The sequence below is a fragment of the Xiphias gladius genome, chromosome 4, assembly GCF_016859285.1.
Source record: "Xiphias gladius isolate SHS-SW01 ecotype Sanya breed wild chromosome 4, ASM1685928v1, whole genome shotgun sequence".
In the NCBI taxonomy this organism is placed as follows: Eukaryota; Metazoa; Chordata; class Actinopteri; order Istiophoriformes; family Xiphiidae; genus Xiphias; species Xiphias gladius.
In genome coordinates this window covers 11,614,056-11,633,907 of record NC_053403.1, presented here as the reverse complement: position 1 = coordinate 11,633,907, position 19,852 = coordinate 11,614,056, and the positions used below count along the sequence as shown (strand labels likewise).

At 41.3% G+C, this 19,852-nt stretch overlaps 1 protein-coding gene across 1 annotated transcript in view; it reads right to left on the bottom strand.

The window, feature by feature from the left end:
* Positions 1-19,852, bottom strand: part of stxbp5a (syntaxin binding protein 5a (tomosyn)) — a 90,811-nt gene that overhangs the window by 40,509 nt on the left and 30,450 nt on the right. Inside the window, exons 4-6 of the mRNA XM_040126210.1 lie at positions 13,466-13,547; positions 11,718-11,818; positions 1,956-2,090 (exon numbers count right to left, since the gene is read on the bottom strand). Of these exons, the coding sequence (XP_039982144.1) occupies positions 1,956-2,090; positions 11,718-11,818; positions 13,466-13,547 (318 nt within the window). The remainder of the gene's footprint in view (positions 1-1,955; positions 2,091-11,717; positions 11,819-13,465; positions 13,548-19,852) is intronic.

The following is a 19,852-nucleotide window of genomic DNA, read 5'->3' as shown; positions in this document are numbered from 1 at the left end:
CTGAAGCTTTTGTGTCCGCAGGACAACCCTCCTAACCCCACAGCTGGCAGAGAGGCACAAGAGAACAAGATAATCACCTCACACCTCTCTGATCTACATCAAAGCACAACACACAGATCCACAGATACACTCAAACAAATATGCAAAAACTGAAAGCATCTGTAACAAATCCGAGAATCGATTCCTGGCAACGGCTGCCATCTTCACGACGTAATGTCCCACAGAATGGCTGTGTGCGTGATCGAGGCCTGAACCACAAGATACAGAAACCTGCGGCTTCTGTAAAAAAGCGGTTGAAAAAGATGAGAGCAGATGCAAAGACGTATACTGTATCTGCAAGATAGCAGAAAATAGTAAGAGGGTGAGAAAGGGGAAGAGTGTATATGCAAGTCAGTGAGTTTTATGAATTTAAAATTAGCCATACAGCTGTTACAGATATCACTTTAAAAAGTGCATATAAATGAAAATTTTGATTTTCCTTATCTTGGACAAGCAACGTAGAGAATATTGACCGTTTCTGCAATTTAAAATGTTGAGAAGGGAGAATCGAGGTCATTTAAAGTTCCACTTACAGGCTGTGTGACCTTTTGTTTGATGTGAAAGCGGCATGAGGTTCGATTTCTAATTCTAACATTAACTGCAGTTTTCTAGATAGGACTAATCTACCTTTTAGCGAGATCCAGCCAGACATTATGGCTGGTGTGGCCAAAGGGGGTTTTTGCATCAAACCGGAAAATAGACCCGTTAAAATTCTAATTCTACATTTTCTGAGTGGTAATGAATTTTTCACTTGATTCCAAATTTGTGTATTTGGCCATGGTAAAAACAGATTGACTTCTAGGTGAAGGTGAGGAGGAGTGAAAGGTACTGTAAAGGTGAGGTAGAAAAAGAGGAGAGTAGAGTTAAGCCCCCCCCCCAAAATAAATGTGGAGGTTAATGCTTGCCCTTGTCAAGAAGAACCCCAGTATCTAACTCTCTATCTTATCTAACCTCTATCTCATCAGTCCCTCCTTACCTTCCTCTTCTGCTCTTTTCATTTTAATTGGAAACCTTTTCCATTTACCTCTCTATCCTCACTTATCTACACGTCTCCTTATTTCTCAACCCTCTTCTGCTCTGCCCTCTGTTACCTGCATTTATCCCTCTGTCACCACTCCATTCCTCTCCTCCATCACCCTTCCCCTCTGCGTGTCCTTTTCTCCAGGCAAAAGTCCTGTCTCATCCATTCCACCCCCATCTCCTCTCTGTCATACATTCTCCCTCCTCCCCTCCTCCTCCTCCTCCTCTCTCCCACCACTCACTCTCGCCTTTTCTTCCCTGCAGCCCTGTCGACGAGACGAGTCGTCTGTGTGTACCATACACTGATCTCGCCAGACACCTGTTCCGACCCCTCCGTCCCTCCTCCTCTTTGCCTCTCTCTCCGTGCGCGCACACACACATGCGCACAGAAGGGGATGAGGGGAAAAGCGTGAAGCAAAACGCTCCAGTGAATAATTTAAGTTTCTTCAGCAGGGAACCAAAATGGAGCCTGTCAAGCTGACAGATCCATTGAAACAGCAAAGAGACAGGTTGCTCATTACCTGAAGCCCAATGCTGTGCCTGGAAATGATAGACTAACTAATGATTGTTTCTTATCTCATTACACTTAAACTACAATAACCTTTTGTTAGCTAAAATGCTGATTACACAGCATCCCTCACCTCACTTAAGTCCTGCAACCCTGAAATCAGCGTTGCAGTGCTAGCGACACGAGTTTGCCTCCTACACAGTTCAAATATTGATCCGTGTTATCAGTGATTCGCTTTGGATATGAACCCCCATCATGTGGCACAAAAACCTATAGAGCTGAATACGAAATCATGCAGCATTTGAAGAAGAGGGCAAATGCAAAGAACTTTTAGGGCAAAATGTGGGAGGCAGCATCAGAGGGTGACACGTGGGCAGTTAACACTCACAGTTCAATGGCTTTGTTCCACATGATGACGTAGCCTGAGAGCATAAAGGACTCCACGTTGACGATGTGGATGTTCCCTCGTTCTGTGCCGATGTACAACCATTTACTCTGGAATGGCAGGTGGCAGAAAGTTATTCTGAAAAGAGAAGGAAAGGAGACAAGTGTTAGAGGAGCAGGGAAGAAGGGGGAGGAGAAGGAAAAGGGAGAGGAAGAGAAAGGATGGACAAACCAGGAAGAGACATGAGACAGCCGAGAGACAGAAGCTTCTTGAAAATCACTTGACGTCCTATTATAACGAGAGACAAATTATGCAAAACTTTGAGAGGATTATTTACCACTCCAACAGGTCGAAGCAGCCGAGATGAGAGTGGCAAACCAAAGAGATTTTTGAGTCATTCAATCAGCCCCTTCTCTCCAGACCTACAGGATACATGAGGGCAAAGAGACACCCATAATTCCCGTTTTCATCATCACCCCCCCTAACCTCCTCCTTTCATTCATCCATCAGATTTAAGTTTAATGAGAGGTTATTAACCCGTTCTCCTTAACTGTGACTATCCATTCATCTTCTCATCCCTTTTCATCCTTTTTTTCTTTCATCCATCTTCCGATTCAACCCCCAATCCGTCTGAGGAATAATAATGTGCAACCTTGGGGATCCAGCACGCTAATATTTCAAGGTCGTCCAGCTCCTCCAGTGATCCTTTTGATTCCGCACAGTGGTTTGAGCTACACCTGTGGATTTCAGTGTCCTGTGTCTTTAAGACAAAGCTCCTAAGTTTCATCACCTGGGAATCCCACCTAAGTAGGAAGGGAAATAAATCTGTAACCATTTCTGTCGACAGCACTGTCCTCTTTGTCCATTATTTACAGGAACAACACACTGGAGTATTTCCCCTGCACGTTAACTCATATTTAGCTATGGAATCACTCAGCACAAGCTTAAAATTTCAATGTAATATGTGCTGCCAAAGACAGATTAAGCAGATATAGTATGTCAAAAATATATTACACTGAGATAAAACACAGTATCTTTTCCTCTTACAATCGGATTAAATGGTATCTTGACAGGGATGAATTAATAAAACTGACACTGTATTTAAGACCAGGTCCTAAGCAGCATTGATTTTCCCATGTTTCAGTGACTTTTTCCAAATTACATAACATTACAACCCTCTCTCCTAAAAATAAAGTTGCAATAGCAAATATGTTTTTCATATGTTTCCCCTACGCGTGATCAACATTTTTATGATTAAAGGTGCTCTACGTAAGTTTTCTCTGCTGCCAAACTTGGTTTCATGGCGGGAGCTGTTGGTGTTGATGGCCACCTACCAAGAGCTTCAGCCATCATTGCGTTTACAATACAAGAGATAGAGAGCAAAGAGATATAATACACCCTCTGAGCCGCGGTACTTCTTCGGGGCAGCCCCGACGCTACAGTGACTTGCTATAGAAAAGTGGTGTGACAGGCCGGCCGGGCAGGGGCTAGTTGGTTATCATGCTAAAATCAGTAGAAAAAAAAAAAAAGGTAGAAATAATCAAAACCCAGGATAGAATTTAGTATCCTCCTCTTCGCCTACAAAGCTCTTAATGGTAAGGCACCATCCCATTGTTATGCTGCTATAGGCATAGACTGCCAGGGGACTTCCCATAATGCACCGAGCTCCTCTCTCCTCCTCTCCCTCGCCATCCATATGCATTCATATCCCATCAGTGCTTGTTACTAACTTGGCTTCTTCGCTCTCCCTCGGTTTTGTGCTTTCTTGTCTCTCTCCTCTCTCCTCCTGTCGCTTTCTGCAGGTATTTCTGCTTCTGGAGCTGCAGAGTCTGGATCTGTGACTGAAAAACCACCTACTAACCCCATGATCCTGCTCAACACGCACTTCTACAGTTATTATTATTATTATTATTGTTAATATATTTACTCCAATTATTATTATTAGTAGTAGTCATATTATTATCTCTATTATTATAATAATTAGTTTTATTATTAGCCTTATTATTACTACTATTATTATTATACATCTTTATGTGGAACCTCCATTGTGCTATGTTCTCTTTGTTACTTGAAAATGAATTGAAGTAAAACATGAGTTAACATTGGCGTCGCTTTCCACCCCTGGAGACAGCGCTTGGTAGGTGAAGGAATGAAGTATGATGCTAAACACACAACGTTTCTTTTTTAGACTGGTAGGTCAACAGCTGCTAATGCTAACACTGGCTATGTAGCGATGGCAAAAACGCACATACAGCACCTTTAAGGGCAAGTCAAAGCACCTGGTTAAGTTTAGGAAGAGATTGGGGTTTCAACTTCCCCCGACCTTAAGTGCTTTGGTAGCCTAAAAGTAACAAAATGTGGGATTCCGGACTAAAACTCTGGTCTCTTAGGCTCTGGTATGAAAGTCATGTGATTTGTAACTATAAAGTATAAGAGTGTGACACTTCCTGGACTGGAAGAAAATGTGTGTGTGTGAATGTAAACCTGGCGAAAATTCTGTTTCCTCCAAAACATATTTGGCAAAGGATGTTAGTGGTAGATATTTAAATGTATTTTGTAGGAGATAGGGTTAAACATGTTGCATTACATTAACATACAGACAGTACACTTAACACACAGCAAAACACAAACTAGAATAAACGTGACCTTGGAGTGACTTTAAGCACCTTCCTGTGTGTTTTAATGCACAGAGCTTGTCGCTCTCTCTCTCTGGGTCTATCTCACACTATTGCTCCAGGGCTGTATAGAGAGTAGCAGCTCCTACTTTAACACACCGACACACATACACTAACACACACCGACACACACACACACACACACACACACACACCTTTCCTCTCTGCCCCAATGCTCTGCTCTAAGACATGAATATATTCATATTTCTGAGCAGAGGAGCTGGGCTTCTTGACATAAATCTCATCTACACAGTCGAAAATGTGCAAAAAGAGACACAAGACAACGCTTAAACATACAGTATACACACTAACCTAAATTTACATACAGCAGACATATGGCCTGGCTTGATCAAATATGGAGTAACACATGCTCGATTAAATCTCATGCGACAGCAACATGGCTTTTCTTGCAATCGTTTCTCCTACAAAATGTGTTCATATACACTATTAATTCTGCTTTGCCCATTCAAGACTTATCCACATCTTAACCAAGAGAGAAAATGTGTTTGCTCGTGCTAATTAGTCGTAGAAGAACATGATTTTTAGGGTAGCAAAAGTACGAGCTGACTTACGGAAAAAATGAAAAAATGGGCGGTTCATTACTGAGATACAAACACTCACACAGGCAAGACACTAACCAGGCAAGATGACAAAGTGCAACATGACTTTTCATGAGAACTTGTGGCACCTTTATCGTGTAGGCAGACTGTCTACTGGATTTCATTTCCTTTTCCATCTGCACAAACAGGTGTGCCTTGTCTATGTATATGAGGGCTGAAGCGTGTGCATGTACTATATTTTTCAGGGAGATGATTGTGTAAAATACAAACACTGTGCACTAATGTCTATGTGTCTATTTTGTATTCGAAATAGACATATTCAATGTGTCTGTGTGTGTACTTTTGCATGTCTACATGATTCTCATCAACTGATATGAATTAGTGTAATTACATATGTACTGTATATAAATGTATGTTGTATATAAATATGTTTGATCTGTGTATGTGCATACATACAAGCCAACTGATTAAGCGTTCTCAGAGCCGGTACGAGAGGGTCAACTGAGAGGGAGTGTCAGGAACATAATTATACAAATTTGCTCGCAGTTGGTAAGTGTGTGTGTCTGTTCCTCTGTGTATGCTTGTGTGCGTGCAAATACAAGTGTTTGCGCGAGTGCAGTATGTGTGTGTCACAGTGTTCGCACTTGTCGTGTACGCACGAGTCTCCTGGTGAAATCGCCAGCTTCAAGTGGTCACGACACAAAAAAGGCAGCTGCCAGCTTGCGAGCTCAGGGCCAAACACATAGCCTCCGAAATGACAGATGCCTGCCACACACAACTCTGAGGCTAACTGCACTGTGGGCTAGACGAACGAGAGCACGGTTCAATGCAAATGAAGTGGGGAGAGGGGAAATCTTAGAAAAATCATCTTTTGTAACACAGGGGTTTTCTGTGATGTTCCTATCAAAGAGGATTATTGCTACGAATGAGGTAATCTGAGCCTGTCTGTCATTAGAAAATCATCAGTTTGAAAACTTTGATTAAATTGCCTTCATCCAGTTATGGGCTCCCTTTTCTAAAAGACTTTTATTAAATTGCCCTTCAGCAAAGCACTAGCACTTACTGCTGAAGTGCTGACTAGACAATAATGTGGTGCGAAAACAGTTTTAATATTATGTAAAAATGTAATGTATCCAAACATATTAATTAAAGAATTCTGCTTGTGTGTGCACAATAATGGCAGGAGACGACGCTCACAAAAAGAGCATGAAGGTTGATCGATTGCCATATATAGTAAAATAATCCAAACTGCACATGATGATCGTCCGTTATCTTATCTGGTCAATATTCTCTTCTAAAATGATCAGAACCCAAAGACGTTTTCAAGTCATTGAAAGTACAAATATTCCGTTCAGCACTGTTTGGAAATGGCAATTCAGACAAAGACGATGCAGATAACCCAATGATTATCAAGCAATAACAACAGAAAAGTTGATTAACTGTTGAATACCTTTAGACATCAGAAAAATGGGCCATCACTGCTGAAATAACAAAACACAAAGCAAACAGAAGTTGGTGGCATACAGTATCCATCTGGGAAAGCTCCAGGATGGATGGATGGAAGAGTCTTTCCCCAATCTACCCCCAGGGTCTCAGTTAAGAAGAATCTAATCTGATAACAGACTGCACACACGCGCGCGCGCGCGCACACACAAATTGTCTCTACAACACACCTCTCGAGCAACTTAACAGCCTCTCTCCGCTATACAGACACGCAGCACCTGCAAAAATCAAAGCAAATATGTGCCTTTATCATTATTAAAACAATGCAGAAGCTAGTTCACTAGTTTTTTAATATATGCATTTGTGCAGGAGGAAAACAAAGGGAGGCGGGGGGGGGAGTTCTGGAGGACTATAATCCTCGATCAACAGTCCTGAACTAACCTTAATCAGCGTAATATCTCTGAGTAAACTCTGTTCGACTGAATAATTCATTTTTTTCCACCATTTAAAGTCATTTTATTGATGTACTACCAGTGTCGACAAACAACTAATTAGATATTTTAAGGTTTTAGTGTCTTTTTCAAAAATGCTTTAAGACGAGCTGTGACTGACTGATCAGTTTCCGGAGGCAGAGACTCAAGCGGCTAAACCCAACTATATCAACAATACAATCAATCGTTGCTCTGTTACACAAAATTTCCTCTAAAAAATCTTACCAATGAGCAAGTAAAAGTGCAAAGATCAGGTCTCATTTGTGTTGTATGTGTACTGGTGTGTTTGTGTGTGAGTGTGTGCGTGTACGTGTACGTGTGGTGACCCCGGCTCCCTCTTATTATCTCCCATCATATCACCCTGCATTGACGATAGCATCCACATCTGCAGTGCATTCCTGTGAGGCCAGGAGGTGACGAGAGCATCCTACGCCAGAATGACTCGACAGGATTTCTTATGCGCTCCCTGCCTCCCCACACTCCTACCCACAGACTGACTCACTGCTCTCTGGCTGAGGCCCAGTCTGTCTCAACTCCTCCTCTCCTCCCTCCTCTCCTCTCTCCTAGTGCCTGTGATCTGATGTGAATGGATGCTGACGCTGGAGGGCTTTCCGCCACACTGCTTTCACCCATCAACTCAAATTCTGAACAGGGGAGGGAGAGAAAAAGACGAAGGAGGGAAGGTGGGAAAGAGGGATCTGTTTGCAGTGCCGGAATGGGCGCTCAGATGATAGGCAGCTCATAGATTTTAAAAGGTGAATTATATGTAGAAGATGTGTGAAAAGAAAAAACAAAAGTTAGTGGAGAAGATACATTCAGTTTAGATTTTTAGCAGTGAACCAAATATAATCTTTTTTTATTACCCTTTACTGACATTAGCCATACCTATTTTTTAGTGTCTGTGTATAACCTTGTCAACGGTGAGGAAACAGCTCATTTTCTGACGCAAGCAGTAACAAAGAAAGATGCTGTTGGCAGGAGAGCTGTTAGCAGTGAATGTCACTCGACATCAATGTATCCATTAGCGGAAAAAGTTCAGCATTTTTAAATAAATACACTTTCTTTGCCGAAAGTTAGATGAAAAAAAATCAATACCGCTCTCATGTCTGTGCACTAAGTATGAGTCTGGAGCCAGGAGGAGATTAGGCTAGCTTAGCGGGAGGAAACAGCTAGCCTGGCTCTCTCCAAAGTTAAAAAATTGATGTTCTTTGCACTATACGTAACTTCCTCTAAAATCACAAATTGTCATGTTTGCATGTTTGTTTGTATACGGACTAAACAAATAAGATGTGACGGGTTAATTATCAGGTTTTAAAAGGTGTTGGTTGCTGTTTTTATGAACAATGGAGATACCCAGGATAGCTGTTTCCCCCTGCTTCCGGTCTTCACACTAAACTAAGCTAATCGCCTCATGGCTCTAGTTCCAAAACATCACACAGACATGAATGTGTTATCGATTTTCTCATCTAACACACTGCAAGACAGCGATTTGGTAAATTTCCCATAATTAGAACAATTTCTGAAAGTACACGAGGAGAAGCTCTATACCTGTTACATGCATGTCAAGAGGTGCAAGTTGGTCACACATAAAGTTAATTCTAAATGCATTTATTTTCATGCATTTATCTATAGTTGGTTATTGCGCGTCATGGTCCTGAGACTCCAGGCAGCCCAGCATGTGGTGCCAAAAGACACAGGAATACTGTTGACAGGTTGCCAGCATGTCACCGGCCCCAGGGCAACAAATATGACAATGGATGACATGCAGCAATACACCCATATGCATTGTTTTGTATATAAGCCCGTAAAGTGGCCGGATCTTGATCAACATGTCAGCAGACATTACTTTTCTGTTTCCCAGCAATGATGCTTTCGCTTCTTGGATAAGCACATCCCAGCAACTGTACCTGGACTGATTCTTCTGTCTGTATGACATGTCCAGTGTGTGTACTATGGGCACCAAATGATTCAACGCTTTGCAATGCAGCTGGTGCGTGCTGCACTGAACACATATGCTAGACAAGCACATTCACACTTATAGGCAATTAAGGTCCAGTTCACCTGAGCTGTATGTCTTTGGGATGTGGTAGGGAAACTGAAAACTTGATAGAAAAGATGCAAACCTCCTTCCATTTCTAAGTAGAGTGATTCCGAGCTGTTACATGAATACTGTATACAGAGGGGAGCGACAGGTACTATGTGAGACAGCAAAAGACCTCAGGTAAAATCACTGCAAGGGGAGAACAGCCAGACCGATGTCTGATGCTGAGATCCACAAGTAAGACTGGCTCACTCATGGGGCTCGAGTTTTTTGCGTTTTCACCTGTAATCATCCAGTCCGTACATATTATGTATGGATGAGGAGCAAAAGGCAGAATTCTTCCTCTTGAATTTTTAACCAGGGAATGAAGAGTGACCCTACTCCTGCTCATCCTTCTCCTTCCTCTTACCCTTCTTTTTTACTCTCCATTTTTCTCATTTCATTCATTTCCCTTATGATCCCTTTCTTGCATTCTTTACGTATCCTTCCGCACAAGCCTCATTTCCTGCTCCTTCCACTTGCTTCTGCTGCTTTAGGTTTACTTTCTTCTGCTCCTCCTCCTCTTCCAAGTGTCTCAAGTGGCTTTGCAGCTTCTTCTCCCCATGCTGATGTCTCTTGAGATGCAGTAACTCTGCTCCTCTCTGATGCCGTGTCTCGGGGTCGTTGCGTTGGACGGCGGTGCTTTCTAAATGTCAGAGCCGGTCAAGCGCCTCCACGAGAACATAACCCGCCCTAAAAGCCGCTGCTGGCCACCTGTCCATCACATCAGCGTTGTCTCAGATCATTGGCGCTGACATTTAACCCATTCACCACTTTTCACAGTGACAGATCACTAGTCAGTGATATGATTGGCTCTGATGGGTAATCACTGTATTTGTGATTGGAGGAGACAGTGGACACCAACTTCCTTGAGGTAAGGTGATTCTGCATTTCATTCATTTTTTGATTCTTCCATACATACATACAGCATATCATGCCAACATGGCATTTTGAAAGCATATAGTTTGGCATTAGCTTGATTTACTGTGATACCTTTCGGTCAGCTATTTTTTCCGTTTAACCACGTCCCAATTAACATTTTGCATCTTTCGATTATTTATTTACTTATTGCCACGTTATGTTATCATCATGTAATACCAAGGTTGCAAGCAGGAGCAGTTTTGAACTCTCAGTGTTGGTGCATTCGAGGACAGTCTGACATTTATAATTTGAACTGTCTGCTGAATTTTTAAACATAAGACGGAATCCTTATTGTGTCCACGATTTATATTTGCTTGTAAAATAACTTTGAATTCCAATGCCTTATATAAGTTCTTGGATGTTGGGTGTATCCTTGATAGGGGCTAGGGCTGTCAACAACTAGTAAAAAAAAATTTCATTTTAAAAATTAATAATTGATAACTAAAAAAAAGCAGCACTACCGCAGCCAGTCTGTTGGAACCTCGAGGGGCACATCTTGAAAATATGCACCCAGGTATTTATGTCTCTCGTTGTATCGGTTTGTCCTGACGTAATGCACAGAAACAGATATTCAAATGGTTCCAACCTATTTTTTGGCTTTTTAGAAGGAATAATTGAACGTAATCCTTGGCCAATTATGACAGTGCTACCACCAAGAAGGTTTTCGAAAATGGTCCCTGTGTGTATGTGTATTAGCACATAATGATAACGAAACTAACAAAAATTCAACTGTTCAGTCTGATGAGAAATTCATCACAAGCTTGAATGAAGTCTCTGCAGGTTGATTACCTTAGCATACTGAAGTGAATAGAACCCACTGATTGCTCCAAAGGAAGGAAATTTGTCTAAAAAGTGATGATATGCCTTAAAACTTGATTAGTAATAATATAAAGTACACACGCTTCATACTCAATAAACTCAAATGTGTAAAATTATCTATAAAATGGTTCCTAAAATAAACAAACTTGTGCTTCGGCTCCTCTGGATTTCAGCCTAGTTATTCAATCACCATCCTAAAGCGGGAGTGTATGTGTGTGTATGTATTTTCATGTAAAAGTGTGCGCAGCTGTGTGTATTAACTGCTTGTGTGTTTGTGTTTATGCTCTGTCTATGTTTGTGTGTAACAACCTGCTGCTGTAAACCTTCAGGTGTTTGGGTAGGTTCACACCTGTGCCCCAGTGATGGGAAAGCCCCAAAGGCAGAGTAAGTGACCCAAATAATGAGGGTTTAGATAGAGGCCAACAGAGAGAGAAACAGAGAGATGGAGAGAGAGAGAGAGCATCCGCCTCTCCGTCACCTCCTTGGCCCTGTGCACAGTTTCGCAGGCGCGTGGACACATTTTACAAATGAAATGCCGTCTGTTTGCATACAGTGTGACTGTCAGCGGGATCTAACATTTCTCACAGGCAGCAAACTGTGACACTGCCCGGGCTCCGAAAGCCACTGTGCATGTAGCACCAAGGCGAGTGTGAGGGCCTAACTGAAGAGGAAGAGGACAAACTGAGAGAAAAGGAGAGAAGAGAGTGGCAGCAAGATGGGACACATCGACTTTGCGACTTTTACATCATTTGCAGTCATGTGTGTGAACCTCGTACCTCTCTCTGTTGAACTTGAGGGAGTGAAGGATGGCTGGTCTCTTCTGCCTCAGGTTCCACAGGTGGACGCTGTCATCAGCCAGAGCACTCACCAGCGCCCCCTGTCACAACAGAAGAGACATTTCATCTTATATTCAGAGATTAAAAAAAGCCTCGAACAAAACACAGGTATCATCCCTGAAATGCATGTGGGTAATAACTACAGAGACGTTCATAAACATTTTGTCTCTCAGCATGACACGCGTGAGTCAGACTTCCCTCCCTGGAAACTCGAGACAATTTTAAGCTTTTTCCCAGGTAACGATGATGATTCATAAGATGTATATGAGTGCATGTGTGCATGTAGGAGGCACTAAAAATCTTTCCATCTCCCTCAGGGTTTATCGGAGCTGCTGAGTCACAGTCACACAGACATTGACACACACAGAAACACAGACACGACTGTGCATGAAATTCTGCACTTCTCATAAATATTAAGTCAATCAAAGTCCTGCCTTTTTTCCATATGAATCAGAAAGTGCTGTCGGTATCCAATACATGTTTCCAGCTTGTCGATCGACACTCAACAAAATGCTTTCAGATTTTTATTGTGGCCTGTGGCTTAATGTGACAGACGGACAGAAGTGCCTATTTTAGCTGAGCAATTGTTTAATAAGGGCTGGATGAATTGTGGGTTGACTCATATCTGTGATTTTCTGTGATTCTAAAAGGATGGATGCAGACGAACATCACAGCGGTTACGCAACGCAGTTCCCATGCAATGTTGCAAGGTTGTTTAAAAATCTCTGCTCAGAATCAAGTGACACTTTCAGTACGGCTGCCGGTATGTAACAAATTCAACAAAGTTCTTGCAAGTCTTACTGACAAGTGCACTGGATTAAAAGCTCTGTTACTGTGACAGGACCAAGAAATCCCACACATTGTATGAATGAATGAATATGAATGCATAAAGTTAATTCATATGATTTTACCTGGAGTATGGACCTCTGAGTATCCGAATGTCAGTAATAAAGTGAGAGCAAGGGAGATGCCCAAAAATATATAATAATAAAGTTTCTCCTTTTTTCAGTTTCTCAGTTTGAGGGATACTGATATTTCTTTATTATACAAAATTTTTTATTTCATTTAATTAAATATTATTAAATATGCCAAATCCAGTGCAGCAACATTTAATCTCTTTTAGACATACTGTCTAAAATTACCAAACACACGGCTTTCGGTGCCAACTTTCAATACTACTTCAACACAGTTTTAAATACGCAATGCGATGAACACAGTAGTTACTCAGCACTAAAAAAAGTATCGAGAATCATTACCCAGCCTTACTGATTTCCAGGGTAAACTAGTCAAATGACTGATTCTACTCTTGGTAGCGTACAAGGAAGAGGACAGCTCACAGTGTGAAAACATGGAAAGAGTGGAGGGAGATGAGCATATAAGGCAGGTGAGCCACTTCACACAACCAGTAAAATCATTCATCCACCCGTACTCCCAATGGCACATAGTAGGAACCATTTTTTGCACATTGTAGGGGTGAAATGCGATTAGCAGGGATGAACGTTCGTGGATCAGCCCCTAGGTCTTTTTTACAGACTAAAATGGAATGCCGGGGCAGGATAATAATATCTTTTTCATTCAATAACACTATTACCCATGGAGTTACCTGTCTTTGTAAGACAGCACTAGCCTTGCTGATGAATACAGACACATCAGAGGTAATTGAGCAGTGTGAGTATTTTTTAACTTACCTCGTTGATGAGAAACTGTAGCTGGATGACGGCAGCTCCACTCTCGTGCTGACAGTAACACTCCACACCTGGGCGACCAAACCTTAAAAGGTTCTCTGTCAAGGAATGTACATTATCACCCAAGGAATTTATCACCAGACCAGCAGTGTGTGTTTCTGGTTCTGTAGGCAGATATGGCGCCAGGAACAAGTGCCTCAGCATTTGAAGGTCATTTTCTCCTCGCTACACCTGATTAAAAGGTCATGACATCTGTTACCTGGTTCCCTGCTGGGAAGGAAAATGGAATATCCACAGTGACATTTTTATGCTCTACCAGCAGAGATGGAACATATTCATCACCTACAACAAGGAAAGATCTTCACATTGCAGGACTATACCCTTTCAGACCCCCGCATGCCTATGAATCAAATTCGTTACTTAAACACATTGCAATTATGAAACAACCTACTATGTGCCCTATAGCTTGGCTTTACCGGGAAGTATTTTGAGAATAAGTTCTTAGAATGAAGGCACAAAGGGGCAAATGATCAAACACTGTATGCAATTCAAGCATTCATAATGACTTGGAAATACCACACCATGTAGATGATTGCTGTTATACAGAAATAGTAGCATGTTAGACAAAAGGAGAGTGCTTTAAGAGAGAGCCAGAGAGAGGATACAGTTAAATAGAGATCGATAACCCTGATAAAAGAGAGAGAAAACAGGCAGAGAGGGGCAGAAGGATGGCGACTGGAAAAAAAAAGAGCGAAAGAAGGAAAGGACTGACAGAGAATAATGAGCTTTTCTACCTGGGGAGAATGAATGGGTGAACTTACTGATTATATCCATTCATTCTTCCCATGACTCTCAGGACTAAGGTGGGAGATAGGAGCGGGGTTTTTCATACAGGGGGCATACAGAGGTATAACTCCGTAGGGATGACACTATTGCTCATCATTAGTCTGTGTGTGTGTGTGTGTGTGTGTGTGTGTACGTAAGGGTGGGGGGCGGCGTGTTTCTCCATGTGACCAGGCACTGAAAATTGCCTGCGGAGCTATCCCACTAAAACAGAGTTTGAGACATGCAGCTACTTATGAGCACAGATTTATCAGGCGATGTAAGAGTATCTTTCATGCACTCGCATACACACAGAAATATAGGGAGAGTGAGGGAGAAAGACGGAGGGAGAGCGAGGCTCCTTTAATAAACCATTAAGCAGAAGAAACCCCATCACATGTTGATATTGGCAATGGTAGCAACAGCAACGACAGAACAAGCAGAGCTAACCTAATAATCTAATTCAAACACCAACAATCAAGTCCTCCTCTCCCCCACTGCAAACTGTGCCTTCAGCCCCCAGACAGGCGCCAGTGTAATTTATTAAGCTGTAATGCATATAATCATTCCTGAGGTGTCTTGTGACCATCCTAATGAATAAATCCCCGCATCAACAGAGCCTGCACCACACACCTTGTATCTTCACAGCCAAATGGGCGTCTCACTCTGTACATTCATTTCACCATTGGACTGAATACACACTGACGTTTATAAGTAAACACACACTATTAATGTGTTTTTATCTTTTTTTCTTTACAGTTTACTCATTTGGTCCAATCGAATTTCATGGCTTGTATTTCATTTATAGATATATTTGACAACAAGATGTTGTCAAATATATCTAAAATATCTACACACACATATATATATATATGTATGTTTGTGTGTGTGTGTGTGTGTGTGTGTGTGTGTGTGTGTGTGTGTGTGTGTGTGTGTGTGTGTGTGTGTGTGTGTGTGTGTGTGAGACAGCATAGACAGGGCTGAGCTTAAAGCTGATATAACCAATATTTTTATATAACCAATGGATCAAATGACAGTGTAAATGACTAGGTCACTTGGAGTGAGAATTTTATCACCCAACTCTTTGGTTTGTAGGTTTTCCCGCAACTTGACTGTTTTGGTTTACTCTAACCAGTCTCATCAGCATCATTTTCAGCTATTTTCATTTAATTAAAAAAACAAAACAAAACAAAAAACTGTACACTATCTGCCCAGTCCCAAACATCAGACAGACACTAGCTGGTGAACATAGTGGCATTTTTAGGAGCTAAAAAGCCAGATATTTCCAGAGTTAGTGGAATTTAAAACAGAGGACCTTGAATATTGGCCTTCAATTCCTTCAGACGGCCACAGACACAGCAAATTCAACAATCAAAAATTCACAATTATGAATATCTAATCTGCTGTAAAACACTCTGGAATTGTTAAATGATATTTTAAAGCAAAAATTGGACGAAATGTAAACATCTGTCGGACTCATCGTCCTAAATCCAACCATCTTTATCAGAAAGAGCTGGGGGTCAGTCTTAAACCACCAACTTTCACAGAGCACATGCTGATTCCCCTCCAATCAGATATCAGCATGGTACAGTAGTCTCTATGCCGCCTGCAAAGCTGCCCCTCAACTCCTCAAGTGGATTAAGCTTTGCCTTCCCCCTCCTGGACAGGCAATTAAAGGACTACAGTTCTGAGCCACTGATATCCTGACCAGAAAGAATCCACCAGCTCCGCTGGATTTCAGCCAGTAAGCCGCCAGGGGGATTAAGAAGACCGACACTATGACACCAGGAGCGCACCACCAAAGTCAGTGATGATCAGTATCTTCCCCTATATGACATTTGAGTCAGTTGCCACAGTAGTGTGGATAGCTTAGCCTCAAAATTTCGAAACTTCTCATGTTCACCAGTCAACCGTCAAGAGCTTAAGATCTGTCTCACTCCACCTTAGACCTCCTGGAAGTGATGAGGTGGCACCTTCTCTTAAACACTGCATGGAATCCATAGGAAGCAAAGCTGGCCAGAAAATTGGCAGCCCTCTCTGCCTTCACCTTTTACGATATTGAGACAAAGTTCCCTCACTGGTCTCAAAATCTATATGGAAAGGAAAGCAACCCTGTACCAAATGTTCAACTTTGCAGCATAATAAGGTTTCAGTCGGCCTCTCACTTTTAAATCTCATATTCAATCCTTGGGCTTTTATTTTACGGCCAATTTATGTATGGTTAATTCCAAATACAGCTGCATCCCGGACACCAATAGATGATCATTTAGCTTCAAGTGTACGTATATCAACATCCTCCATATCCGATGTTGTTAGGTGTGATTGAGGAGTGGTGAACGTAAGCCAGAAAATTTCTACGGTGTGAAAACTGAAAGGATTCACAGTCCTCATATAGCCTGTTTTGCTTTCATACTGCGAAATCACGCCGACAGTTAGTGTACGTATGCCTTGAGTGTTACCACAGTAACCAAAGCAGACAGGTCAATGATGCCTGAATGCATAAACCCAAGGTGACCACTTAGATAGACAGAAATTATTATTGGATTTGAGAACGAAGACACTTTCTTGGAAAATTCCTAGAAAGCTAAAATAAACTCAATATCACTTAGTACCTGAGAGAGGCGTAAAGACAGAAAGGAAAAGCTAGAGGCTCATATTTCCACACAGGACACCAGATTCTCATAGTAAATCACAGCATTAGGTTGACAACGTTGGACTGTGCACACATGCAACACATTTCCACTACCGCAGTAGTGAAATTTGCAATGGCCACAAATACGTCCATCCAATTATATCCTCGCAGAGGAAGTTCAATGAAGAAGTAGTGATAATGATTGGAGGCCTCAGCAGTGGCGTCTAAAATAAAGTGAGCTATGTGGAGTAACAGAAGGTCACTGCTGCACTGAACTGTCAAAGTTTAGAGTTTCATACGAGGCAGGACGGTAAAAAACAAAAAGTACTCTGTCTTTAAGAGAGGCAAAAAAGCGCATCAGCGCGCAAAAAAAAAATCACTGTCACAGCCAGTGGATGAGGACAGAAGACTCCAATGCTCTCTCCACTTGACCTAGTATTGCCGCCATCCTCCAGGATACTGCTGCTGGCTAAACTGTCACAGACTTGTGGAGGGATACTAATGTCCAAGTAGGTCGAATTGTGCAAGTAAGGGAGAGCAAGCTTGGATCGGCTCATTTTATGAAGATCATAATGCACTGTGTGGTACATTTGAAAGCTTTGATTATGATATTGTTTCCAAGCTCTGAATGGGAAAATTGATGTTAGAGAGAAAGTGGCGCCTGTGTCACTGCTGTTTGCCAAAACACAAGAAACATCTACCACCTTTAGGTGTCAATTGAATCGCCGATTGTACATGAAGGTAATCAGCGGAGCCGGCTATTCGTCTATATAAACTGTGGAGGAATTGATATGTTGTAAGTGAAAAATCGCTCACTAAATTGAGGAAAAGAGGGAGGGAAACGTGACAACAAAAAATGCAGAAGAGATCTGTTTCTAGTTACTGCCAATAACGGCAAAAATGGCTTTTTCTTATGCCTGATCTTCATGGACACTATATGTCATCAACTCACAAAATCCTCCCATTTTTCCAAAAAATCTGTGTTAGCCTATGGGGAGTACATTCAGGGGAGTACACGACCTCTGTACGTAGTCTCATCTCTGCACAGAAAGTTGTTGAGCATCCTCTTTATATGTAACCTTCATACACGCAGCATTGTGTGGTGTTAGGATGGTTTGGGCCCGGTGACAGTGCAATCCATCCAATCCAGTAGACTTAATTGAAAACTCTTTCCCAATGTTGCCCTGGCAACCAAATCTACCGGGGCCTCAGAAAGCGAGAGGAAAGGATTTAAGGTTGTGCTTTTTTAAACTGCTCATGTTGCCTTCTCTCTGAAGAGAGGCAGCCACACCACAAGCATATTATCATGAAGCGCACATGCACGCTGACACAGGCGTGATCATTTTAAAAAAAAATCTGGCAAAATAAATTTGCACCTTCACAGAGGGAAACACTGGCATTTGTTCATGTGTTTCAAGTCAATGTTAACATGATAATTACCATTAAAAAAGCAGCAGGCCACAAACAAAACATTGAAACCAATGTAAGAAGAGCTAAGCTTCAGTGCATAAAGTAGTGTGCAAAGATTTGGGTAAAGACTGAATTCCACCCAGGAACTTAGCTGTAGCAGACGCCTGCTCTGTATTCCTGTTTTTACATACGTTGAATTAAAATACATTAGTACAGATGGAATAGTTAATACTTCACATAAGGAGGCTGTTAAGTTCATGTGTACCATGGTAAAACATTTTTAAATACTTTAAAGACCAGCTATTATGAGTGGTCTGTCCACCTATTTTTACTCACATTATCAATTTGCGCTTAACATAACCTCACTGGTAATGCTGGAAATTATTTTTAAAAAGAGAGAGAGAGAATGTAAAAAAAAAATGAAAGTAATTACATCATCTCTTTGCACACTTTTCATGTTTCAGTGGCGCATTTTCTTTTGCTGATTGTCCGGAAATTCAGCTAACGTTTGCACTACATTTGAATGGAAACTTGACTATTGATCTTCCTTCTTCTATGTATAAGAAATTATTTTTGCCACCCTTAAGGTGAACTATCCAGGAGTACAAATTCTTCTTAAAAGTTTAATTTGTTTGTGGACAACTTTTACCAAAAGGCTTCTCACAAATTAGGAGCAGCAAGTAGGAAGTTTTATCAGTTAACACTGATAACTGAGTTATCCTAACTACTCAAGTTTATTTATTTACAATGTAATTATTAGAAAATATAGCAAAGAATCATTGGCAAATGTTTTATTTACATAACCAGTTATTCATTAGTTAATACTTCTAATGGTTTGACTTCAAACGTACATAAATGTTTTGTAAATGAGAAGTTTAAAAATGATAACTATTATAAAGTGTTGCCAGAAAAGGGACCACTTCATCTTAAAAGTCACACATGAAGGTAATCAGCGAAGCTAGCTATTTGTCTATATACACTGTGGAGAAATTGATCTGCAGTAAGTGAATAATTGCTTCTGTGTTATTAATTTGAATGCCCCTTCTGTTGCTCTCAATATCTGATGCTAATTCAGTCTTTACCCAGTGCGTGAGAGCTTTTGCATTCGTTTTTGTAAACCTCTGGCACTGGTTAGCTGTTTACCACTGGTGTGTCAAAAATTGTGTTTTCCTGTAAAACGCATGTTTCCTCTGGCTGTGTGTGTCTTGGCCTCGATTTCACGCCAGAGTGGGAAATAACATAATTTCAATTTTTGTTGGTTGTTTTCACATCATTGGCTTTTGACATGGTAATAGGACATTAACAAAAAAATTCACGGGATTACATACAGAAAGACAGCAGAAGACACTGTGTGCCTCTAATGATCATGATCATATTTTGTTTTATGATACTTACATCTAATTAAATGTGCATTAGCTTATATGTCATTAACTGAATGGATTTTACCCACAGTATTTCCTTAGGGGAAAAAATGTTCAATGTCAATGTCTTCTTAGCACTACAAATGCCAGTAAAATAAAATGAAC